This window comes from Cnephaeus nilssonii (assembly GCF_951640355.1).
Source record: "Cnephaeus nilssonii genome assembly, chromosome: 2".
In the NCBI taxonomy this organism is placed as follows: domain Eukaryota; kingdom Metazoa; phylum Chordata; class Mammalia; order Chiroptera; family Vespertilionidae; genus Cnephaeus; species Cnephaeus nilssonii.
In genome coordinates, this window is record NC_137073.1 from 15,949,437 (window position 1) to 15,976,004 (window position 26,568).

A 26,568-nucleotide genomic window follows, 5' to 3' on the forward strand; every position below is an offset into this window, starting at 1 on the left:
CAGGTTGCGGGCTCAATCCCCAGTAGGAGGTCGGTGCAGGAGGCAGCCAATCAATGATTCTCATCATTGATGTTTCTATCTTGATATCTCCCTCTCCCTTCCTCTCTGAAATCAATAAAAAGATATTTTTTTTTTAAAAAGAGACACTGGGGATTTGTTTAGGAGAGGGAGTGTGAGCAGAGCAGGGAGATGTTTGTTTGGACTCTGAAAATTTAATGTATTCGAGGAAGAAGAGGTGACATGCAAATCCTAAAAAAGAAGTTGCGCACAGGGCTAGATGCTAAGTCATCATCATTATCATCTTCATAGCAATGGCTGCCACCCTTGTGGGAGCTGGGTCCTATTGCATGTTAACTCATTTGTTCCTTGCAGCAGTCATGTGAAGTGCAGTCTAAAGGCAGAGAATGAGCGGACAGAAGGCATCAGGATGCTGCACTAGGAAATGTGTCCCTCCGATTGCCCCTCCCTGTCACTCACCACTGTAGGAGTCCCCTGTGGTGACCTAGTCCAAATAGGAAGCAAGTCAATTGCATTTGACTTGACATTTGGGTTTTTAAAGAGACCGGAAGTTGTTCTAATTTGTACTTAGATCAGTGTTTCCTAAACTGGTATCCTCTGAGCTCTCTTCCACAGGATGTAAGGATATGTCTTGTGGAAAATGTGTTCTCTAGACAAGTATTCTGACTGGAGGTAGGGATTGCTATTAGACTGGTTATTTCTGAATGCCTATTAAAAACCTGCCACTGAGGTTCCTGTTTTTGATATTTTCTTTCCAGATTGCAGATTTGAAAGCAGCCAGGCAGCTTGCTTCTGAAATCACGTACAAAGGAGCAACTCTGTATGACTTGCTGGGCAAGGAGGTAGAGTTGAGGGTAAGCAGTGCTCAGATAACTTAATTACTTTCTCAGCTAAGCAGATTTTCAAGGCTTTCTTTTCCAATTCTTTTTGCCCCTGTTCTTCTGATTTTATTAAACTGTACCTGATTAAATGATATAATGTGTGAGAGTAATATATAGTGTTTGCTGCTATTCCTGCTTCAGTGGGCACTGGTCTATTTTTAATAACTTTGACTTCTAGTTCAGGAATGGCAAATACTAGTATGTGGCATGTTACTGAGACTTTTCTCCTTTGTCCATGTCATACTTTATTGATCATGGTGCTTTTCTTGGTGAACTCAGCCTCAACATTCTTCTCAACAAAATCCTCTTCTGAGCCATGATGCTTCCCAAACCTTGCTGCCCAATGCAATCACCCAATGCAACTACGGATGCCTGGCTTTCCATTTTGATATCATTGGTATGAAATGTGACTTGGGCATTGCGGATTTTACAAGTCTTCTGTGTGATTCTAACGCACAGCAAAGTTTGGGAACCAGTAATCTAGGCAGTCACTACTGATCGGTTAAAGTTAGTGTTAACAGTTTGTTTACTTGCAATCCTATTCTAGCTAATGTCATGCGAGGAGAATGGTCCATCATGTTTAAGGAGCTATTTAAGAGTGTGGTTCTGGAGGACTTCCATAGAGCTCCTATAGAGCTTTTAAATCACCTGATGTCCAGGTTGTCCCAGAAACCAATGAGTCAGAATGTCTGGGGGTGTGAGCCAGGCATCAAGTTTTTAAAGATTTCCAGGTGATTCCAGAGTGCAGCAGAATTTGGGGCCCACTGGTTTAAGAAGAAATGGAATATTATTTAGTTCTTACCTGTTAGGATTTATGGCACTTGAAGGACACATGCTCTCATTTAATGTTTTTAAATTAAATACAGGTATGTCAGCCATGACCACTCTCTCACTTCCTTGCCTGTGTTCTGGCATTGCTGCTACAGTGTTATGGTATTTTTTCCTCTTGCTTTTCATTTCTGCCCTAGGAGAGAAGACTAGAGTGGGAGACTTGGATGCCAGGTCACCATTCCTGCTTTTGATATAGTGGCTGCCACCTGCTGAAGTGCAGTTGGCAGAACAAAACTGCCACTAATGTCCAAAAGCTAATTTAGATAACTAATGAGGCAACTTCGGGCTTTCACTGTTTTCTGTTTATAGTGCACATGTCTATTCATGTTCATAACAGACCTAGAGACAAGAGCTGGTCACTTGCTATTTGTCAGTGGAATAGAGCGATGGCTTCATTGTGAGATTTCACTAGGGACCCTTTTAGCACCTTTCCATAATGAATGGCTGAACTGTTGCCATGGAAGCCATGAGACCCTTCTCAAATTCTGTGTATAGTCATGATCTGAGGAAGATCCCCTAGCCAGTATTTGTTTTTCATACTCTCAACCAACATTCATCGAGGAACAAAACCAACCACAGACAAGGCACTGAGCCTTGAGTAAGTCTTAATCCCTTCTCTCGATAAGTTTTCTACCAATGGGGAGATACGGTGCAGTGTGGAGTAAAAGAAGCACAAGACAGAGTGTGATAAAGTGATTCAGGAATCTCATAAGTGCATGCCCATTAAAATTCCATATTTCAGAAGCTCCCAGTATTGATATAATAGGTACAAATGTCTCTGTTGATTGGTCCATGATTAATGCTAGGGGCAGGGCGAAGGCCACTTTTCTCATTGGTTGCAGTTGTCAATGACAGTCAACTTAGAGGAACTTAATCATAAGAAAGATTGTAGAGGCTGGCAGGTGATTCAGACAGCAAGTTAAGCTGTACTTGGTTTGGGAGTCCCCTAAATAGAATGCAGGTAAAGAACAAATTTAGGAGAAATGAGGGATGGTAAGTTGCCCATGGTGCTATGGGGACCTGGGACCTGTAGCTGAAAAGGAGGCCTTGAGCACTCGAGAGAGGCCAGGTTGGCAGTAGAATTACAGAAGACATTTGGAGAAGGTGATGGTTGAAATGTTTTTGCATCAGAGACCCACATTTTAATTAAACTTTTAGGAACCAGTCCGTAAGCTGTTTCTAGATCTGGAAATTGGTTTTGAGAATTCCTCTTCTGAAAATATATGTAATTTTATTTCATTGTTTTCCATAGGAACTGAGAACAGAAGCAATTGCTAGACCTCTGGAAATAAACGAGACTGAAAAAGTGATGAGAATTGCAATAAAAGATATTTTGGTAAGATTACTTTGCTTTTATGTAATGTTTTTGTGCCTGTGCCTTAAAAATATTGATTTCTGCCTTGGCCAGTGTGGCTCAGTGATAGAGATCAGCCCGTGCACTGAAGGGTTGTGGGTTCGATTTCTGGTTAAGGGTAAGTACCTGGGTTGAAGGTTTGATCTCCAGCCCCGGTCGGGAGGCAACCAATCACCAATCGATGTCTCTCTTTCACATCAATGTTTCTCTCTTTCTCCCCCCATCCTTCTCTTCCACTTTCTCTAAAAATCAATAGAAGAAATATCCTTGGGTGAAGATTAATTGATATCTTGCCTCCATAAGACAGAACGAAAAGCTATCCCTTGTTACAAAGAAGGATATGTTAGTAAGGAAATGAAATGAAAAATTTAGAGAACATGCTAGAATATTTAGCTCACTTACTTTTTCCCTCTTATTATAAATACGAACAACTCATGTTTACTAAAAGTTTGTCAATTTTAATAGTTTAAAAATTATATTAAAATTTTCAATTATTTTAATAAATAATGTTCTATTTTATGGGCTCTTCATACTTTATTTAACCAATTCCTTATTGCTGTGCCTTAAATAATTTCTAGGTTTTCTTAATTCTATACATCACTGTAATAAATAGCATGATCACTGGTCAATTATTATTTGCTCATTCATTTGGAAGGCAGATAGTGAGGGGCATTCTAGACTCAGACTATTTGGGTTTGAATCCCACCATGTGATCTTAGGCAAGTTATTTAACCTCTCTGTGCCTCACTTTCCTGATCTGTAAAATGAGGAGAATGGCCACATAGGGTCCTTTGAACATTCATTATAATGGTGCGTGTCATACATAGTCTCTGGCATGAAGTAGGTATTTAGTCATTATTAGGATTCATTTTATTCAGTAGGCACAGGCAGAGATAGGCATAAAACAATTTGCTGAGAGTTGTACAACATTCTCAGGTGGATAGGTTTTTATAAGACCCTGTTATAGCCCAGCTGGTGTGGCTCAGTGGTTGAGCGTTGACCTATGAACCAGGAGATCACGGTTCAATTCCTGGTCAGGGTATATGCCTGGGTTGCGGGCTCGATCCCCATTGTGGGACATGAAGAAGGCAGACAATCAATGATTCTCTCTCATCATTGATATTTCTATCTCTCTCTCCCTCTCCCTTCCTCTCTGAAATCAATAAAAATATATTTAAAAAAAAGACCCTGTTATAAAATGGTAATGCTCCTGGGAGACCCAGCATGGGGTTCCAGAGCCTCAGCAGGGTAAGAAGTGGGACAAGAAGTGCAAGATCTTGTTGTACCAGAAAGCAAGGAAGTGCTCCAAGAATGAAAGGGATCTGTCAAAAGGACACAGAAGCCAGCTTGAGTAGGCTTCCCCTGGCCAAACTCCGACAGTTTAAGACCAAAATAAATAAATAATAGTAATGTATTATAGACCATTGAGTGAAACGGGAGATGATGGGTTCTCACTGATATAAAAAAATAAGTAAATATATTGACAGCTAGTTTTTCACATAGTTTCAAAGTAATTCCAGCCCTAGCCGGTTTGGATCAGCGGTTAGTTAGAACATTGGCCTGTGGATTGAAGGGTCACAGGTTCAATTCTAGTCAAGGGCACGTACCTTGGTTGCAGGCTCAATCCCTGACCCCAGTCAAGGTGCGTGCCGGAGGCAACCGATGGATGCGTTTCTCTCACATTGATGTTTCTCTCTCTGTCTCTCCCCCTCCCACTCTCTAAAAATCAATGGGAAAAATATCCTCTGGTATTAAGAGAACACAAAGTAGCTCTCCACAAAATACAATTAATTACAAAGGGGAAAAGAGTAACTTCATATGAGATTCCTGACAGACACCCCCTTAAATCAGGTGATCAAAGTGAACATCACTAATAATGGGACAATTCAAAATTATGCACACATGATATGCTGTAGTCATATCTGTGCTATTTCTGCTAAAGATTCATAACCTGAAGCTAATCAGACAAAGACAAATTGGGGACATCCTATAAATTATCTGGCTCATACTCTTCAACAGTGAAAAGGTCATTCCAGACTGAAGGAGGCTAATGAGACATGATAACTAAATGCCAGCGGTGACCTCTGTCTGCTGTTAAGGACTTCATGAGAACAAACTTGAGTGGATGTGAGGGTTAAATGGCAATAGTGCATCAGTGTTCATTTTCTGTTCTGATGATTGTATTGTGGTTCTGGAGGAGAAAGTCCTTATTCATAGGAAATACACACTAAAGTAGCTAAAAGTGATGGGGCATCGGGGTCAGCAATTCCCTCACCTAGGTCCAGAAAGAACTGCTTTGTATTATACTCCAGCTGTTTGTAAGTTCATGATTGTTTCTAAATTTTAAAAAATTGACATGATAATATTCTTGTGCTTGTCATTGTTCTGGCTGAATAAATTTAACATGGCATGAATGTGCCTTTAGCACTACGTATATATCAAAAATAGAACAGCCAGATGAGGGCACAGTCTATTACTTAGTGAATACCTTTTAAGATATTATTTCGGCCCGCTGGTTGAGTATCAACCTATGAACCAGAAGGTCAAGGCTTGATTCCCAGTCAGGGCACATGCCCGGGTTGCCGGCTTGATTCTCTATAGGGGATGCTCTCTCATCATTGATATTTCTTTTCTTTAAATTTTTGTAGGTTTTCTTTGAACACATTTTTATTGCTTTCATAGAGAAAGAGAAAGGGAGAGAGAGAAACATCAAGATGAGAGAATCATTGATCAGATGCCTCCTGCACACCCCACACTGGGGATGGAGCCCACACCCTAGGCATGTGCCCTGACTGGGAATCAACTGTGACCTCCTGGTCCAAAGGTCAGCACTCAACCACTGAGCCATGCCAGCCAGGCTCATCATTGATGTTTCTATCTCTCCTTCTCCCTTCCTCTCTGAAATCAATAAAAATATATTTTTAAAAAAGAAAAAAATATGTTATTTCAAAAGACAACAAAAAATAAACAAATGGGACTACGTCAGACTAAAAAGCTTTTGCAGGCCCTGGCTGGGTAGCTCAGTTGGTTAGAGCATCATCCTGATGTGCCAGTGTTTTAGGTTCTATCCCCAGTCAGTGCACCTACACAAATCAACCATAAAGCATAAATAAGTGGAACAACAAATGGATATTTCTCTTTCTCTCTTTCTCTCTCTCCCTCTCTCCGTCCCTCCCTCCATTGCTTTAAAAAACAACAACAAAAAAACCCAAATTTTTAAAAACGTTTTTGTACCACAAGGGAAACCATCAACATAACAATAAGGCAACCTGCCGAATGGGAGAAGTTATTTGCAAGTGATATATTGGGGTTAATATCCAAAATATATAAAGAATTCATAAAGCTCAATATAAAAAGAAATCCAATTAAAAAATGGGAAGAGGACCTGAATAGGTATTTCTCCAAAAAGGACATCCAGATGGCCTGAATAGACACATGAAAAGATGTTCAATGTCACTAACCATAAGGGAAATGCAAATAAAAAACACAGTGAGATATCACCTCACATCTTTCAGAATGGCTCTTATCAATAAGTCAACAAACAAGTGTTGGACGATATGGAGAAAAGGGAACTCTCATGCACTGTTGGGATTGTAATTGGTAAAACCACTATGGAAACATGGAGATTCCTCAGAAAATTAAAAATAGAACTGCCATATGACCCTGCAATTCCACTTCTGAGTATTTAGCCAAAGAAATTGAAAAAACTTATTTGAAAAAATATAGCACCCTATGTTCATTGTAGAATTATTTACAGTAGCCAAGATATGGAAGCAACATAGGTGTTCATCAATAGACAAATAGCTAAAAAAGATATTGTATGTGTATATATACACACACACACACACACACACACACACACACAATGGGATATGACTCAGCCATAAAAAGAATGAAATGTTGCCATTTCCGCCCTAACCGGTTTGGCTCAGTGGATAGAGCGTCGGCCTGCGGACTCAAGGGTCCCAGGATCGATTCCGGTCAAGGGCATGTACCTTGGTTGCGGGCACACACCCAGTAGGAGTGTGCAGGAGGCAGCTGATCGATGTCTCTCATCGATGTTTCTAACTCTCTATCCCTCTCCCTTCCTCTCTGTAAAAAATCAATAAAATATATTTTTAAAAAAAAGAAAAAAGAAGAAGAAATGTTGCCATTTCCAACAGGGATTGACCTAGAGGGTATTATGTTAAGTAAAATAAAGCAGACAGAGAAAGACAAATACCATATAATATGTGGAATCTAAAAAACAAAACAGAAGCCGGAACCGGTTTGGCTCAGTGGATAGAGCGTCGGCCTGTGGACTCAAGGGTCCCAGGTTCGATTCCGGTCAGGGGCATGTGCCTTGGTTGCGGGCACATCCCCGGTGGGGGGTGTGAAGGAGGCAGCTGATCGATGTTTCTCTCTCATCGATGTTTCTGGCTCTCTATCCCTCTCTCTTCCTCTCTGTAAAAAATCAATAAAATATATTAAAAAAAACAACAACAAAAAAAACAGAAACAAGCTCACAGATACTGAGAACAAACTGATGGTTGCCAGATGAGAGTGAGGTTGGGAGGCTGGGCGAAAAAGGTGAAAGGGATAAGAAGTGCAAGTTGCCAATTACAAAAATAGTCATGGGGATGTAAAATACAGCATAGGAAATCTACCTAATAAAAGAGTAACATGCTGCCGAAACTGGTTTGGCTCAGTGTATAGAGCGTCAGCCTGTGGACTGAAGGGTCCCGGGTTTGATTCTGGTCAGGGGCGTGTACCTTGGTTGCGGGCACATCCCCAGTGGGGGGTGTGCAGGAGGCAGCTGATCGATGTTTCTCTGGCCTAAATGGGCAGTCGGACATCCCTCTCACAATACAGGACTGCTGGCTCCCAACTGCTCACCTGCCTGCCTTACTGATTGCCCCTAACCGCTTCTGCCTGCCAGCCTGATCACCCCTAACCACTCCCCTGCCAGCCTGATTGATGCCTAACTGCCCTCCCCTGCAGGCCTGGTCCCTCCCAACTGCCCTCCCCTGCTGGCCATCTTGTGGCGGCCATCTTGTGTCCACATGGGGGCAGCCATCTTTGACCACATGGGGGCAGCCATCTTGTATATTGGAGTGATGGTCAATCTGCATATTACTCTTTTATTAGATAGGACCAGAGGCCCGGTGCACGAAATTCGTGCACGGAGGGGGGTTGTCCCTCAGCCCAGCCTGTACCCTCTCCAATATGGGACCCCTCAAGGGATGTCCAACTGCCCGTTTAGGGATTGGGCCTAAACGGGCAGTCGGACATCCCTCTCACAATCCAGGACTGCTGGCTCCCAACTGCTTGCCTGCCTGCCTTCCTGATTGCCCCTAACCGCTTCTGCCTGCCAGCCTGATCACCCCCTAACCACTCTGCTGCCAGCCTGTTTGCCCCCAACTTCCCTCCTCTGCCGGCCTGGTCACCCCTAACTGCCCTCTCCTGCAGGGTTGATCACCTCCAACTGCCCTCCCTTGCAGGCCTGGTCCTTTTCAACTGCCCTCCCTTGCAGGCCGGGTGCCTCCCAACTGCCCTCTCCTGCTGGCCATCTTGTGGTGGCCATCTTGTGTCCACATGGGGGCAGGATCTTTGACCATATGGGGGCAGCTATATTGTGTGTTGGAGTGATGGTCAATCTGCATATTACTCTTTTATTAGATAGGATATTTTTATTGATTTTAGAGAGGAAGGGAGAGGGAGAGAGATAGAAACATCAATAATGAGAATCATAGATCGACTGCCTCCTGCACTTCTCCTACTAAGGATTGAGCCCGCAACCCCGGGCATGTGCCCTGACTAAAATCTGTGACCTCCTGGTTCACAGGTCGATGCTCAATCACTGAGCCACACTGGCAGGGCCTAATTTGTGCTGCTTAATCTCTTTACCCATCCCTCCAACCCACCTCCCAAATGGCAACCATCAAAATGTTCTCTGCATCGCCTTAGTTGGTTTGGCTTAGTGGATAGAGCATCAGTCTTCGGACTGAAGGGTCCCCGGTTCGATTCCATTCAAGGCACATTCCTGGGTTGCAGGCTCAATCCTCCCTAGGAGGAGTGCAGGAGGTAGCCAGTCAATGATTCTTATCATTGAGGTTTCTATCTCTCTTTCCCTCTCCCTTTCTCTCTGAAATCAATAAAGGTATTTTTTTAAAAAATGTTATCTGCATCTGTGGTTGTGTAAGGATTTGAGTACCTATGCTGCCATATTGACCTGCTTATTCATGTTTCTTTTTTAGGTTTCACATATAAGTGAAATCATATGGCATTTGTCTTTTTGTCTGACTTACTTTACTCAGCATAATACCCTCTAGGTCCATGCATGTTGTTGCAGATGGCAAGATTTCATCCTTTCTATGGCTGAGTCATATTCCATTGTATATATGCACCACTTCTTCTTTATCCATTCATCTAGTGATGTACATGCACTTAGGTTTCTTCTATATCTTGGCTATTGTAAATAATGCTGCAATGAACATATGGATGTATATGTCTTTTGTTTTTTGTTTGCCAAGATGGGGTTCTCCCCTCCCTCCCTAGGAGAGAGAGAGAAAGAGGGAGAGGGAGAGGGAGAGGAAAGGAAAGAAAAAGAGAAACATTGATGTGAAAGAGACACATTGATTGGTTGTCTCTCACACGTGCCCTGACCAGGGCCAGGGATAGAACCTGCAACTGAGGTACATGTCTTTGACTAGGAATCGAACCCATGACCCTTTGGTATGCGGGCCAGTGCTCTAACCACTGAACACACCGGCCAGGGCTATATATCTTTTATATTTATTAGTAGTGCTTTGGGGATAAATACCCAGAAGTGGAATTGCTGGGTCCTTTTTTATCTCATAACATTTTTTTAAAATTTCTTTATTGATTAAGGTATCACATATTTGTCCTCATCCCCCCATTCCCATCCCACACCCCTCCCAACGCATGCCCCCACCCCCCTGTTGTCCTTAACCACTGGTTAGGTTCATATGCATTCATAACATTTGTTTTAAAGTCTATTTTGTTCGGTAAAAGTATTGCTACTCCAGCTTTACTGATGATTGTTCTGTAGTTCAGTTGTAATTTTTAAAAAATATATATTTTTATTGCTTCCAGAGAGGAAGGGACAGGAAGAGAGAAAGAGAGAAACATCAACAATGAGAGAGAATCATTGATCGGCTGCCTCCTGCACACCCCACACAGTGGGTCAAGCCTGCAACCCAGGCATGTGCCCTTGACCGGAGTCGAACCCAGGACCCTTCAGTCCGCAGGCCGACGCGCTATCCACTGAGCCAAACCGGCTAGGGCAGTGCAGTTGTAATTTTGATGTGATTGTGTAAGGATTTGAGTACCTATGCTGCCATATTGACCTGAAGCTTTTCTGCTGGTGTTTTTAAAGCACTTGCAGCAAATGGATGGTTAGTGATAGTATTTTCATGAAAGCATCTTGGAAATGGTTAAGTGTCTCAGACAAAAATAACTTAACCATAAATTCATTATCAATGAAAGTAGTTGCTTCCAAATACACACTGTCTCTGTGAGTTGTGGAGAGTTCCTGGTCTCCTTAGGCGATTTCTTTGTATACCCCATAGCATTTCAGAGACCTGCAATGTACTATTATGGTACACTGCACATGTGCAATGTATTGGAGGGGAGAGCCCCTCTTGGCAATCAGGAACTTAAAGCAGAGTCGGAGAGCCCGAACTTGGGGAGGCAGTTCCGCACTCGGCTGGTTGTATTTCAGGCATTATTCCTAATAGGCAGATTGCTATAATACAGAGGCCCCAACCTGGCCAGCTTCCCAGGCCGCACAAGTGTGAAGACACACTGCGTTTACTCGTACTACCACTGCTTCAAATAAACTTGCTTTTACGAAAGGACAGGGAGGCCTGTAGTTTTCATCAGTGATCTTTCATCCCCTTTACTTTCTTACTCAGCCCCCCTCGCCCAAGAGCCTCTTCCCACTGCTGCCAAGGCCCCCTCCCAGTGGCTGGTTTATACTGCGTGAGGCAGCCACTTTCTGACTTCACATCCCCATGACCATTCTGTAACTCCCTGTTTCTTGTAGTCTGTAGTCAAGGTTCAGTGACCAGGGAGAGAAAAAAAGGAACTCTCTCAATCCCAGCAGGCAGGGACCAGCTAATGTTTCTTTTTGTCCCCTCCTAAATAAAGCCATACTTGTGTGTGCCTACAGGGATGGACAAACGTAGGTAAGAACTCTGTGACAAAATGTGCTTGACTATAGCAAGTAGACTACAAGAATGTGTAAATACTAAAGGCCAGCAATTTGAGCACTTCACTTGCAAGATTGCATCTAAGTGCACTGTGCCATTGTGACATTCTTTTGAGTTAATAAAGCTATTGTAATAATCATAACCTGCATATCTTTTTCCATATGATCAACCATAAACCTACTTTTGCCTACCCCTGTACATTCCGGAAGTCCGATATTTGTAACTATGGGAGTAGCCTGAACAAGATGTAAATAAAAGCAGACTGACAATTCAGAATGATATGTAACCAGTCTATAAACAAGTGGGCAGGCCAGGAGATCTTGTTTCCCTGGGCAGAAACACCTTCTTCTCATGGGGAAAAAAAGAATAATAATTTTGTCTGGGCCTATGTGATGTTCCCCCTGGGAACAGTCGGTTACATAATGATTTGAGAGAAGGTTGGCTCTGTTTGCTTACTTTTGTTTTTGTTTAGCATGGTATTGCTGTGCCAGAGGATTTGAGAAATTCCACTCTTCCAACCTTCCAGGTTGGAGGTCCTTATTGGGACATTGTCTCATTCATTTCCTATTAAATGCAGGCTCAGGTTCAGAAGACGAAAGACCTGCTCAATAACGTGGCCTCTGACGAAGCTAATTTAGAAGCCAAAATTGAAAAGCGGAAATTAGAACTGGAAAGAAACCGGAAGCGACTCCAGACTCTGCAGAGTGTCAGGTAGATATGAACACCCAAAGAATGAGTAGAAAGCTGTCTTTGAAAGTTCAAACAGATTGAGAGAATGTACTGTCAGTGATATTAACCCTTCAGGCAGTGGAAGAAGCCTTGATAAGGCTATCTCTACTGCAGAATGTACGTGTGTTGCTTGTTCAAACAAGCACACCACTAAACTCATTTTCTTTACTGCTTTCAGTATGTCTGGATAACTGCTTAATTCTTGAACTTCCATTCAGTTTTTATAGCTTCTTGGAATTTAAGGCGAAGTAAGTAAATCCAGATGGTGAAAGTTATATAAGACTTGGTCTCCTAAGATCTGTGCCTTGCCATAAATTAGGTGGAAACAAGCATACTTTCATTTCTTGGTTTAAGTAGACTTAGACTTTTATTTCCTCACCAGTAATTCATCTTTCTTCCAACTTTCCCTCACTGAACGTGTGTTTTCCAGGGAATGTAGATAGATGATAGTGGTGCAAAACACCTTTTACGTCATTGGAGCCTTTCAAGCATGTTCCTCATATTTTTTGATCTCTCTTTCTCTCTCATTTCCTTCCCTCCTCCCTCTCATTTTGTACCCTCCTTTCCTTGCTGTTTTTTTTTTGTTGTTGTTGTTCTTTCTCCCATGTCACTACTCTTTCTCCCTTTTCAATCTCCTTTTGTTTTTCTTTCTTTATTCCTTCCCCCGTTTAGCAGTACCTGCTCTAAATGTGTCTTATTCTTTTGAGATACTGGTGACTGGCCCACAGTCTAGCTCAGTGATGGCAAACCTATGACACGCGTGTCAGCACTGACACGCGTAGCCATTTCTGATGACACGCGGCCGCATGCCGAGGATGAAACATTTGCTGCTCCTAAGGATGAAACATTTGCGAAATGTTTTTTCCTCAAAGTGACACACTACCCGAGTTATGCTCAGTTTTTTGGCGAAGTTTGACACACCAAGCTCAAAAGGTTGCCCATCACTGATCTAGCTACTCTCCTAGATCTGTGGGGAGGCAGCACCTGGGGACAGCAGCCAGTTACTCAGGGAACATCAAAGGCTTCCTCCCAGCCCAGGGACCTCACCTGTTCTGCCTCTAGAATCAGGGCCACCAGATAGACTTGTCTCATTAAAAAGTTCTGCCTTTCAAGTGTCAATTCATTTTTGTTAAGCCTCAAATCCTTTTAATAGAAAGGTTTCTGTGTTTTGCTTGAGTACAAAAGGTTATAACATTGTTTTTTAGTTTATTTGTTTATATTTTTAAAAGAACAGGTTTTCCCTTTAATAAGAAAAATGTAATTCAGCAAACCAGTTGAAATAGCTTTTTACGTTATGGTTTTAGTTTGCAATTTTATATTGTTTAAAAACTTAACTTCAATTTATAGCAACCTATATTTCCCTTTTTAGGGGACTGGTTAAATTTTGGCATAGCAAAGTATTATGCCCAACTAAGATAATGCATATATTTAATTTATTGATTTTGAAATATGTGTATGCTATATGCTAATTTTTAAACTATTTAAATCTGTGGCATATCGAGTGAGAAAAAAGACTGCAGAGCTTCATTTAAGACAACAATTTTCAACTTTTCTCATCTCATGGCACAAGTAAATTAATTAAAATTCTGTGGCATACCAAAAAATATTATATTTTTTGCTAATCTGACAAAAAATGGGCATAATTTTGATTCATTCATACCAGATAGCTCTTATTGTGTTGGCTGTTGTCAATTTTTTTTAAATTTGACAATCTAAGGGAAAAGAGGTCAGTGCCTTTGACTAAATAGTCAAGTATTGAATGTTTTAAAAATTCTTATGGCACAACAGTGTTGAAATCACTGATTTAAGGTAATATACTTAATGCTTATTAAAAAATGTGTCAACATAAGAAAGATTCAAACCTGTGAAGAATTTTTGTGAGTTTATTTGAGCCAAAGTGTCCACAAATGCCAGGAAGTAGAATCTCAACAGATTGAGATAATGCTCCAGAGAATGGCAGTTTTGCACCTTGTTTTATACATTACAATCAAAAGAGAAGACGTATGTGGGTTACATGAAATCCATTGGTTCCCCCCAACTGCCCTCCCCTGCAGGCCTGGTCCCCCTGAACTGCACTCCCCTGCAGGCCTGGTTCCCCCCAACTGCCCTCCTCTGCCAGCCCAGTCACCCCTAACTTCCCTCCTCTGCAGGCCTGATCGCCCCCAACTGCCCTTCCCTGCTGGCCATCTTGTGGTGGCCATCTTTGACCACATGGGGGCAGCCATCTTGTGTGTTGGAGTGATGGTCAATTTGCATATTGCCTCTTTATTATATAGGATTATATAGGATATGTATAGAAAAGTCTGGAAGAATGTATGTCAAATATTAAGTGCTTATACCTGGTGATGGGATTATGAGCAATTTTTACTTTATTTATACTTCCAGCATTATTTCAAGTTTTTATAAAAATCACATCTTTTTTGATGAAAAAAGTATGTTCATTTTTGGGGGATGGAAGAGAAAAGGGGAAATTAGCTTCAAGCTGTTGGAGAACTGTGAAGCATTTCCTCCAATTAATTCAAGGCTTTTTATTTTATTTTATTTATTTATTTTAAAACAAAATTCTGCATTTTTATAAAACTTGATAAAAAATTGTATTTCAAACTGTACAGTCACCAGAAATACACAGTTATCAAAAATGCATGCACTTCACTGGGCATGTCCAGCACCTTCAGCTTTCTGTGCCTGGTCTGTTTTGGCATCTCCATTCCCATCTTTGCCAGCATCAGCTTTCCCCTTTTTCCCTTTTGGTACCTTCCCTCCCTTCTTTGCAGGGGCCTTTTAGGGCTTGGGCTCTGACTTTGGAGGAGCAGGTTTAGCTGATAACCTGGCGGATCATCTTTGTGGTTCGTCCTTCACCTTGGCTTTATCTCCTTTAGCATTCCCTTCAGCCTTTCTCTTGGGCATGATGGCGATGGTGGCGGGACGTCCGAGCGGGACACAGGGATGCAGCAGCACGCAGCCCTTGCTCGGTCCGGGGGTCGATCTCGTCTCCTCACACTGCTGTAATTCAAGGCTTTTTAAAGAAAGCCACGACAGAATATGAAACTCTGAATACCAATTTCGAACTACTGTATATCTATTAATCTTTTACTTTTTATTTCATTTGATCATTCTAGGCCAGCCTTTATGGATGAATATGAGAAGATTGAGGAAGAATTGCAAAAGCAGTATGACATTTATCTGGAGAAATTTCGAAATCTAGCTTATCTGGAACAGCAACTCGAGGATCATCATAGGATGGAGCAAGAGAGGTTTGAGGTAAGTACTTAGCCCATTCTTCTGCACAGACCATTCTTCTTCTTATTATTATTTTTTAATATATTTTATTGATTTTTTACAGAGAGGAAGAGAGAGGGATAGAGAGTTAGAAACATCAATCAGCTGCCTCTTGCACACCCCCTACTGGGGATGTGCCAGCAACCAAGGTACATGCCCTTGACCGGAATTGAACCTGGGACCCTTGAGTCCGCAGGCCGACGCTCTATCCACTAAGCCAAACCGGTTTCGGCTGCACAGACCATTCTTTCTGGTGTGTTACTTTGTACTTGTTGACAAATCAGTTTGTAAATATCATTGTGAAAAAAATGCCAGTGAATCTTTGATATTAGTTTATCATCAGGGTTTGGTAAATTAGGACTACAGACAGGGCTAGCATGTGACCTGTGCAGTCACATAAGACAGCTTAGAAGAGGCTGTGCTTGCTTTAATGCTCTGCTGTTGCCATCTTGAATAAATTTTTTAAAACAGCATTTTTCAATTTTTTTTTTAGTTGATTTCAAAAAGGAAGGGAGAAGGAGAAAGAAATAGAAACATCAATGATGAGAGAGAATCATTGATCGGCTGCCTTCTGCATGCCCTCTATGGGGATCGAGACTGCAACCCAGGCATGTGCCCAGATCAGGAATCAAACCATGTCTCTTTCATAGGTTGACACTCAACTATTGAGCCACACTGGCCAGGCTCCTTAATAATTTTTAAGTACATTTTATTTTGCACTGAGTTCCACAAATTATGTAACTTCTCTCACTTAAAGGTTTTCAAGCTCTGGTTAATTGAATCACCTGAACTAGCTTATCAAAGACTGCTTTATACAGAGGAATCACAGTTGATTATTCTATGTCAGGTACCTTTCATCTCAGTATTTAAGGCCATTTAGGAAGGAATATTTCAAATCTTCCTTCAGTATCTACACTAATAAAAGAGAAAGATGCAAATTGGCCATACCTTCGTGATGCCCACCAGCCAATCAGGAGTGAGTATGCAAATTAACACAACAAAGATGGCTGGTTAATTTGCATATGCAGGTGCTGAGCGGCCGAGGGCGGGATGCTTGCGTCATCGCCATGGCGATGACGCAGGTGTTCTTCACCACCCTAGCAGCTCCAGGCCTCTGGGCAGCGCGGGAAGGCAGAAAGGTGGCTCTGGGCCGGGGCGAAGGCAGAAAGGTGGCTCTGGCCAGAACGAAGGCGGTGCCAGTAGCCAGGGGAAGGAAGGCCCATTCTTGCACGAATCTTCATGCATCAGGCCTCTAGTGTATCAATAAATACGGAATTCAGAGCAAAGGAAGTTGGACCAAGTTGCTCTCCCTTTTTGAATATCCTTAGGGATATTTCTGTTTAACCCAAGAATAGTCACTTAGAATCTATGTTCATGGTAAAACTAGTCTACAATCTCCCTTTCTTACATTGTCCCTGACAGCTTTTAGTATAAAGGTTATGCTAATCATCTTACAAACCTGGGTGTTTGAATTAGTTGGAACTATTTTGCTGTCCAGGAGGGCTGGCTGGGAGTAACTACCACATTCACATGGACATGTTTATCTTGAAGAGGACCCTGTTGCTGACATTACTGTATGGCAGAGGCAGGCAGTGGAGAGAGCCTGGAGTCCAGGATATTTTAAACATAGGTGCCTGGGAAAGAACAATAAAAGGCCATGAAAATAAACTGACCATTTTGTACTATCTCCTGGGGCCACCCCTGGGTTCAGAGAATGTACTGAAGAACATGCCTCAGGCTGCATGTTCTTCCTTCAACAAGTACTTACCCTCTTTTTCTCCTGTGGTCATATCTACTCTCTGTGCTTGTAATACCTGGTCCCTCAAAATATCTTATGCATGAAACGCAGTGCTTTTTTAAAAAAATGTTTATAGCAACAACAAAATTTTAAAGGCTAATTTCCTCTTCCATTATTTGTTTTGACAATAATCAGGGCCACATTTGTGATCTAACTGAAATACTAGCTTTCTTTTAATCCTCTAGGAATTAAAACTAGTATTTTTCATTTCTTTTTTTAAAAATATATTTTTATTGATTTCAGAGAGGAAGGAAGAGGGAGAGAGAGATAGAAACATCCATGATGAGAGAAAATCATGGCTCGGCTGCCTCCTGCAAGTCCCCTACTGGGGATTGAGCCCACAGCCTGGGCATGTGCCCTTGACCGGAATAGAACCTGGGACCTTTCAGTTCACAGGCCAATGCTCTATCCACTGAGCCAAACCGGCTAGGGCTAGTATTTATTTCTTTCCCATCCTGATCATTCCCACCATTTAGTGTCTTTCAGGGCTTGAATTGTGCAGGGCAGAAAAACAATAAAATTATGCTTTACTCTTTCCAGAGTAAGAGGCCTGTAGTGCCCATATATCTATGCAGGCATACATGATGGGTATTTCATTGTGTCATTCAGTTTTCTTCGGAGTTATTGAGGTGTAGTGGGAGGAGCACAGGTTTGGGGGCCAGTCAAGCCCATCTTACGTCCATTGTGACCTGTCTGGGAGCCTCCCTTTCCATAGAGCTGCTGGGTGATTATAGAGAGAAAGGGTATCAGGTTTTCCAACTGTAGTAGTATCTCAGGTAGTGTTAGTTCTCTTCCTTTCTTTATTTTATTTTTTATTTTGTTAATCCTTACCCAAGGATATTTTTCCATTGATTTTTAGAGAGACAGAGAGAGAAACATCGATGTGAAAAAGACACATCGATTTGTTGCCTCCCACATGCACCTTCACCAGGGGCATGGATCAACCCTGCAACCTAGATTACATGCCGTGCCCTTGACCAGAATCAAACTCAGGACCCGTCAGTCTGCAAGCCCATGCGCTATCCACTGAGCAAAACTGGCTAGGGCTCTTCCCCTTCTTTTGGTTTAGATTTTTTTCTGGTTCTGTATCACAAACTTAGCAGTACTTACTCAAATGGTAAAAAATAATAAAATGTCCAAAAAGGGTCATCTCTTCTGTATATTTTTTCTGTTCCATAGGAAGCCGAAAATACTCTTCGTCTGATGCAGAACAAGCTGAAGGAAGAAGAAAAGCGACTACTCAAGAGTGGAAGTAAGTCTGTACTTTTTAAAAATTCTGGAGTAGCATTTTTAGCATTGAAAAATTTATATGTATATTTTAATTCTTTTCAAAAGTTAATTTTCTCACAATTTTATATCTGGTACCATTTTATTCAGTCAAGAGCTCAAGAGACTAGTTTAAATTACATAACATTTAAAGCACTTTAGGTTTTTTATGCCAACTAAAATAGTGTTTTCCTCTTTCTAAATGATAGTTTGAATATATATAATATATAATTATAAAATAAAAATTTCTCTTGGAGGTCTGTAGAGTTCCTTATTTTAGGGCAGATTGATGGAAAACAAGCAACATAATGAAGTGCAAGTGAATAGATCACTTGCTTAACCCCCCAACCCACACGCCCATCGTCAGCAGAGCTATCATCTATAGAGAAATGGGAGTTACCTCTATATAAGATCTAGATTCTGGGAAGGAATGTCCTCCATGTCTGGTTAGCATAGTTCATCCATGAACTAACTTTACCAAGGTGTCAAGTCAGCCTCGGGAGCTATAGTAGCACATGATCTTCCTGCTGAATTGATGGCTTTGTCTCATAGTGTTACTTCTTGCCATTTTTTCATGATGATATATTTTACTCTCCCATGCTTGAAGATAGTATACCTGGGACATCAGGCATGCTCTTTCTCTCTGTCTTTTCTTGTCTCTCTCTTATTTTGCACTTGGTCTGTGCCTCTCCAGAATCTCAGGGAACTCTGGAAGGAGAATAGGGACTGCTGGGAAATCCTCTTGGGGTAAGGTTAGGAAATTCAAGGGCCTCTCTAGCCAAAGCAGCCCCTTGCCTTTATGGTTCCAGGTCAGCCAGGAGAGCCCGAAGCTGCCCTAAGTGATAAGACCGCATGGAATTTCTCCCCTCCTGGGAGGCCTGGCACAGGTAAGAGCTCTGGTTGGTTGGCTGTATGCTGCTCTGCCCCAGGCCAGCACATTAAGACCTTTCTCACTGATCTTGGTTTGTTCTTCTGAACTCAGACTTTCATTTTGTGACCCATATGTTTGGATCTCTTGAAGGACAGTTTCTTAGAAGCATGTGTGATTTAATTATTTCAGAAAAATTTCCAATTTAAACCCACTTAATGAAGGATAGCACTTAATTAGCTTGGAGTGGACAAAGAAGTTAGGAAAATACTTATGAAGGACCATTCTCTTTTCTACTCACCCTAAGGTTCTTTGCCTTCTTTGCATATGTGGGAACATTGCCCAGAGTATTGGGATCAGAGAAGAAATATATAAAGGCAGACTCTATGAATTTTTCTCCATCTGTGAAAGATTCCTCCAAACAGAAAAATATAATAGTACATAGACATGAATCAGGAGCAAGAATTAATAAAATCTAAGAGCTGCAAGAGATCATCTTGTTCAGGCCACTCTTCAGGGAGCCGATTCAACCTAGCAAAGCATTATTAAGTATCTGGGTGCTAAGGATACATGAGTGGATAAAAGATAGGGATCCTTGCCCTAACTGATCTCACATGTTAGCAGTATGCTAGCAGAATGCTAGCAGGGTAGAAGACAAATAGTAAGCAAGCTGTATGGAGAAGGTGAAAATGCCATGGGGGAAATGCAGAGCAGGGTAAGAGGGATGGGGAAGATGACAGAATTGCTGCTTTAAATAGGGAGTTAGGGTAGGCCTCACTGAGGGGATGCTATTTCAGTAAAGACTAAATCAGTAGAGCTGGGGAGATACCAGATGAGGGGAGTCTGGAAGCCAGAAAGACTGGGAGCCAGAGCCCAGGTGAAGGGATGACTTTCAGTGAGTGAGGAAATGTATGAACCTGCAGGACTTGAGTTCAGGTAGGTTAGATGAGCTGGAAGGTGTAACGTGCTTGAGGGGCTCATATCTGATTGAAACCATCCTTCCTGAGCAGGAGATAAAGTCATTTAGATTTGGTTTCGGTGGTTTAGAGTAAGGGACTTTAGGAAGAGAAAGTTTGAGTGATGAGAGATGGGAGAATGCCATCAGGGCCCAGAGATTAAAAGGGCAAGGTACTTTGTTTAGATAGCCTGTAATAGAAGTTTTTCATTTTCCCACCATCCTTTTAAACCTTGTTGCTAGTGGTAGATTTGTAACTGTATCCTCAGTAGGCTTCTTCACTATAGCATTAGAAACTTAGAGTCCTCTGAATTTATAAAATGACCCAGAAATTCCTAGAAAGCACTTGAGTAATTGAATGGGGTTCCTGGTCCCAATTCGTGTGTGTGTGTGTGTGTGTGTGTGTGTGTGTGTGTGTGTGCGCGCGCGCGCTTCCCTACACTGAGCAATTTTTGGATGCCGGCATGGTGTCCAAAAATTCACCTGAATTCTACCTGGAGATGGAATCAGATTCCACAGGTAAAGGGCTCAGTCACACAAGATGGCCCTCCATTTCAGATGCCAGGTTGTTACCTATACTTCTGACTGGCTATAAATCAGAAGTTCCTACAATCCCCTCACAGGAAAACCTATTTACTCAGTAAATTACTGATGCTTTACAAAGGATATTAAAGGATTCAAATCAGTAGTCAGTTGAAGAGATACACAGGGCAAAGTCTCCAACAGGAGGTCCTGTCCTTGGGTGGCACATGGAAGCGCTCTAGAATAGACCCTTTTGTGTTCATTACTTTGTCTTGATTGGCCATTGGAGATTGATTCAACCTCAAGCCCCTCTCCTTTCCCCAGAAATCAGGACTCAAAGTTCCAATTCTCTAATCACATGGTTGGCTCCTACTGGCAACCAGGCCCTACCCTTGGGTGAGATCCAAAAGTCACCTCGTTTACTTAACTAGAGACACCATTGTTACTCTCATCATTTAAGAAAGTCCTTGCTTGGGATTTGGGAGCTCTGTGCCAGGAACAGGGAGGAAGGCCAAATCTATATTTCTTATTATAAACCACAATATCACAGTAACCTTGCTGTGACTCTGTGTTTATGGTATAGTGGAAAGCAGGTGTTTATACATTTAACACATACATGGTGGGACAAAAGTAGGTTTACAGCTGTTCGTATGGACAATAATACAACAACAAAAAAAGAAAATAATACAATAATTAGTAAATAATAATACCAGAATAACCTTTGTGTTTTGAGTACTCCTAACTGTAAACCTTTTGCCCTGCCCTGTATTTACTGCATGCCTATTGTGTATTAGGCATTGTGCCAGCCCACAGTGATTGGTGAGGCTCTCAGGAAGCTCTGAGTCTAGAACTGTACTATCCATTACCTAGCCACCAGCTACATGTGGTCTTGAGCACTTGAAATGTGGCTAGTCCAAACTGAGGTGTGCTGTTTGTTGAGAATATGTAACCAGACAACCAATGGGTCTGGGCTGCCTGTCACTGCTTGAGCCAATTAAACAGAGACAGGGTTGAATCATGTATGAGTGTTTATTCCATTAATGCTTGAAGTATGGGAAAGCAGCAAGTCATCCACAAAAATCTGCTCTGCAACCCCCCATATGTTGAGTAGGACACAGATTACGTGGGTAAGTAGACAATGTGGACTGGGGCGGGACTCCATTGTTTGGGCAACAAGGTTGTTAATCTTTCCACTATAATAGGCAGTACTTGAATGAGAATTAACTGCATTCCAAGGTTTACTCCCAGGTCCAAGGTTGACTGCCAGGTCTAAGGTTGACTCCCAGATCCCTGGGGCTTACAATTCCCAGCCAGGTTAGAAGGTCCTTTCTTTAATCAGAACAAGGCAATCACAGTTAACAGAGCATGATTAATATTTCTTATAACTATAACTAATCCCCAATATTCTATTTTTGCCCCTAACAAATATATACCAGATTTTGAAAGAAAAGTAAAATTACTCATAATTTTTTACATTGGTTACTTGTTGAAATGACATTTTAGGTATATTGGGTTAAGTAAAACATGAAAAGTAGCTTACCAGTTTCTTTTTACTTTAATATAGTCACTAGGAATTTTGAAATTACACCTGTCGCTGGCATGATATTTCTGTTGGATAGTGCTGTTCTAAAAGAAGAAACAAACAAACTGCCTATAGTTTAAGTGGGTATGAAGTAGTATCTCATTGTGGTTTTCATCTTAATTTCTCTGATGGCTAATGAAATGGAGCATCTTTTCATGTGCTTATTTCTGTTTTTATATCTTCTTTGGAGAGATATCTATTCAAGTGCTTTGCACATTTTTTAATTGGCTTACTTATCATTATTGAGTTGTAAGAGTTTTTTATATATTCTGGGTACTAGAATATATGAAGTATTTTATAAATGATTTAAGTGATTTGTGAATTGCAAATAATTTCTCATTCTTTAGGGTGTGTTTTCACTTTTTTGATGATGTCCTTTGCTGTACAAAGTTTTAATGAAATCCAGTTTGTCAGTTTCTTCTTTGTTGCTTGTGCTTTTAGTGTCATATCTAAGTAGAAACCCCTGCTTAATTCAGGGTCACCAAGATTTATGCCTGTGTTTTCTTTTAGCAGTTTTATAGTTTTAACTCTTACATTTAGGTCTCTGATCCATTTTTTTAAAATCATAAAACATTTTTATTTTTGCTCCTGCTGTTCCTTTAAGCCCCCTCATTTATCTAGTGGTATCTGTGTCCAGTGATAAGTATAGTCCTCAATACTTTTCTAATGTATTTTACTTTAAAAAACAAATAAGCAAAGTGAACATAAAAACAAAACACCAGTTTACATCCAAAAGCACAGTCTATGTTCAGTATTTTTACTACATCCAGACAGCACTAATAACCAAAACTACAAGGTTAATTTATGAGTAAATTCTCCCCTCCTCTATGTCCAGCCAGCTATAGGATGGTACCTGCAGTAGGTAAGAAGGCATCCCTTACTTTTCCCTGGGAGGAGAGTACCTTGGGTAAGCGAACACAGTTAAAGATAGGATGTGAATCTAGGGAGTCTGGTTCTGAAATCCATGAATACAAGTTCTTGAGCAAATCCTTTCAATTCTTAAGTAGACAACATAGTCTGATCCATTTTTAATTAATTTTTGTAAATGATGTGAGACAAGGACCCTACTTCATTCTTTTGCATGTGGCGAGCTAGTTATCCCAGCACCATTTGTTGGAAAGACTATCCTTTCCCTGTTGAATTATACCAGCACTATTGTCTGCTGTACTTAATTTTAACATATCACTGACAACTCGGTGATTTCAGTGTCAGCATGTGTTAATTTTAGTTTACTTGCTTAGTCCTCAGTGAAATGTTTTGAGTTGTCAGAAGAAATCATGTTGAGCCTGAAATATCTGTCTTAATGTTGTTTTAAAATTCATGATATCATTTGGTTTATGTTGCATTGGGTACCGATTTAATATCATAATTTTCCTGGATGAAGTAAAAAGTGAACGAAGCTGAACAGTGATTTCATTTTATAATCATTAATTTGTGTTAATATTTAATCATATTCTCTGGTTAGGGCTTTTGGAAGGTGGTAGTTTTCAGATCGATTGTATTGAAGTCTTGCAGGATGCTATTATTGACACTCTCTGGCTCCCAGGTTTGCTCCTCTGTGCTGCAGCTCCGCTCTCCTCTCCATGGCTAAAGAAAGCAGAAAACGTTCACTCTGTGCTCAGCTAGACATAGCCGCCACTTCATTTCCCTCTTAGATCAGGGCCTAAGCAAAGCTTTTTTTGTAGACGAACGCTTCCTATACTTCCAAACTGACTTATGAGTCAGTGATCAGAGCAGCTACTGCAAACTCCTTCAGTGCCATTTTATTTTTTATATATTTTATTGATTTTTTTTTACAGAGAGGAAGGGAGAGGGATAGAGAGTTAGAAACATCGATCAGCTGCCTCCTGCACACTCCCTAGTGGGGATGTGCCCGCAACCAAGGTACATGCCCTTGACCTGGGACCCTTGAGTCCGCAGGCCGACGCTCTATCCACTGAGCCAAACCGGTTAGGGCCTTCAGTGACATTCTTAAAACCTATGTGTGTCCCTGGATGCAGAGTAGTCAGGTGCTGGGCGGTAAAAGCTTTTTCTCCCCACTGTGGAAATTCTCATTCTGTAGGTTTCCATAAGGAAATGTTCAACGTGCACCAAGCTCCAGGAGAGTATTTAAGAAATTAATGTAAAAGGCCATGATGTTGAGAATGACCTTTCTTTTATTTTAATATATTTTATTGATTTTTTACAGAGAGGAAGAGAGAGGGCTAGAGAGTTAGAAACATTGATGAGAGAGAAACATCGATCAGCTGCCTCTTGCACACCCTCTACTGGGGATGTGCCCGCAACCAAGGTACATGCCCTTGACCGGAATCGAACCTGGGACCCTTGAGTCCACAGGCCGACGCTCTATCCACTGAGCCAAACCGGTATTGGCAGAGAATGACCTTTCTTTATATATCTTTATAATGGAATTTTCTCTAGTGAAGAATGTCATGACACCAGTTTTCATTGCCAGTCAGTAGGTCACCATCTTTCTCATGCCAGCCCTACTCAGGCTATTCCTATCCTGGTCTCCTTCTTGCCTCCAGTCTTGTTTTGGTGCAGTCACTGACCTTTTCAGTGGGGTATTCTTCATCTTTGTTATCCTCAAGGAGCTTGAATTTTGGTGACACAGCCTAAGACTGAACAAAGAATTTTTTTTTTTCCTTCCAACTAACCAAGAACTCCTAGCTATCTTGACAGCTGGCTAGTCAATTGCTTAATTTCACATACTGGAATAGTGTTTCTAGCTAATGTATCAGACCCACTTTTTTTCTAGCTTTGGAAAAACAAAACAAAACTGCCTGTTGTTTGTATTAACTCTTTGCTAAGTATCTACTAGCAAATCCTGAAGTTCTCGTAAAATCTAATGCATCAAAAGAAAGGCTGAGAAGTGCATATGACTTGCCAAGAGCCTTACTGGACAGAGGCTGGTTTCGAAGTAATGATGGATCCACCCCTTTCCCCCCTTTTTTTCCTTATTTGTGTTCCTGCCAGGTAATGATGACTCGGATATTGACATCCAGGAGGATGATGAATCTGACAGTGAACTGGAAGAGAGACGGCTGTCCAAGCCACGGACAGCCATGGAAGTGCTCATGCAAGGTACCAGGGCTTCTCTCACTTGCCCTCCTCCCTGTGCCTGTCATAGAACACCACGGCCAGGGCTGCTTGGTATTAAGGGTCAGGGCTGGGTCAGGGCTGCTTGGTATTAAGGCCCATAAGCACACTGTGAGTGGCCCTGCTCTAGGTTTTTTTCTGCCCTGTTGTTTATCAGGATTTGGCTCTTAAACTGCTCAGTAGTCATCTTTGTCACTAATGCTCTTATCTGGAGTCCCAAGAACGGCCAATTCTTATTTGTGGCTTGGTGTTTCTCACAGAGTTTACTGGAACACACCGCCTCTGCCACTGAGCTATATTCTGCCCTTTTTGGGTCCAAACTGTTCTCAGGGCAGTTAATACCTTATCGTCAGAGAATGTCCAAAGAAGGGACTTACAGAAACATCTCTGCCTTTTAAAAATGTTCTTCTAATTCCTACTTTCTTACTGTAACAGATTCAAGCAATAAAATGCACGGAGCAAATCTGGGTGAGAGGTCCTCCTGTTTCACTCCCCACCTTAGGCCAGGGTGCGTCCTTCCCAATTGCCTTCACACACACACACTGAAACATGGACACAAAGAGCACCTGAAATGTTTTTAATCGGAGTGGGACCAGACTATGTGTATGGTTCTGCAATCTGCTTTAAAAAAATTTAAATATATTGAACTCTTCCCATGCCAGTAAAATATAGATCTCCTTCTTTCTTTTTGATAGCTGCATATTAGTCCATAATATGTCCGTACCTGTAATTTACTTGGGCATTCCCATGTTAACAGATACTTAAGATACTCTTTTCCTTGTAGATTTTTCTGCACATCTGCAAGTGTTTCTTTAGGCTATGTCATTAAAAGTGGAATTCTTAGGTCAAAGGTTATATAAATTAAATTCTGATAGATACTACTAAATTGCCCTATATTTGCCTTTAAAAACATTTCTTATCTACCACTTACTAATTTTTGGAGCACAATTGCATTTTTATATACATAATAAATTTAAATGGTAAGTCATCTTCCATTTGTCATTTCATACTAACTTTTGTTGTTAACTGTTTTCTCTTATTTTAGGTCCATCTATCTTTACTTATTGCATTTTGCTTTGTTCATAGGATAGTTAGATGCTCTGATTTCTCTTTTCTTCCTTTAATTTTTTGACACCTTCATGACATCACTAGAGGTTAGAGGTTATGACTCCC

The 26,568-nt window shown here is 41.3% G+C and overlaps 1 protein-coding gene and 1 pseudogene across 8 annotated transcripts in view; one reads left to right on the forward strand and one right to left on the reverse strand.

Moving 5' to 3' along the window:
* The window catches only part of CLUAP1 (clusterin associated protein 1), a 42,287-nt gene that overhangs the window by 5,776 nt on the left and 9,943 nt on the right, over positions 1-26,568 (forward strand). For 4 of the 7 annotated variants that reach the window (XM_079799150.1, XM_079799148.1, XM_079799149.1 and 1 more), the window contains exons 5-11: positions 777-872; positions 2,983-3,066; positions 11,875-12,008; positions 15,146-15,287; positions 18,283-18,355; positions 19,179-19,256; positions 25,273-25,380. In XM_079799150.1, coding sequence (XP_079655276.1) covers positions 777-872; positions 2,983-3,066; positions 11,875-12,008; positions 15,146-15,287; positions 18,283-18,355; positions 19,179-19,256; positions 25,273-25,380 — 715 coding nt within the window. The remainder of the gene's footprint in view (positions 1-776; positions 873-2,982; positions 3,067-11,874; positions 12,009-15,145; positions 15,288-18,282; positions 18,356-19,178; positions 19,257-25,272; positions 25,381-26,568) is intronic. The other 3 variants (XM_079799154.1, XM_079799152.1, XM_079799153.1) reach the window with 1 other exon arrangement.
* Positions 14,634-14,933, reverse strand: LOC307106845 (high mobility group nucleosome-binding domain-containing protein 4-like; annotated as a pseudogene). The gene has a single exon. The product of its transcript is annotated as a high mobility group nucleosome-binding domain-containing protein 4-like (transcript).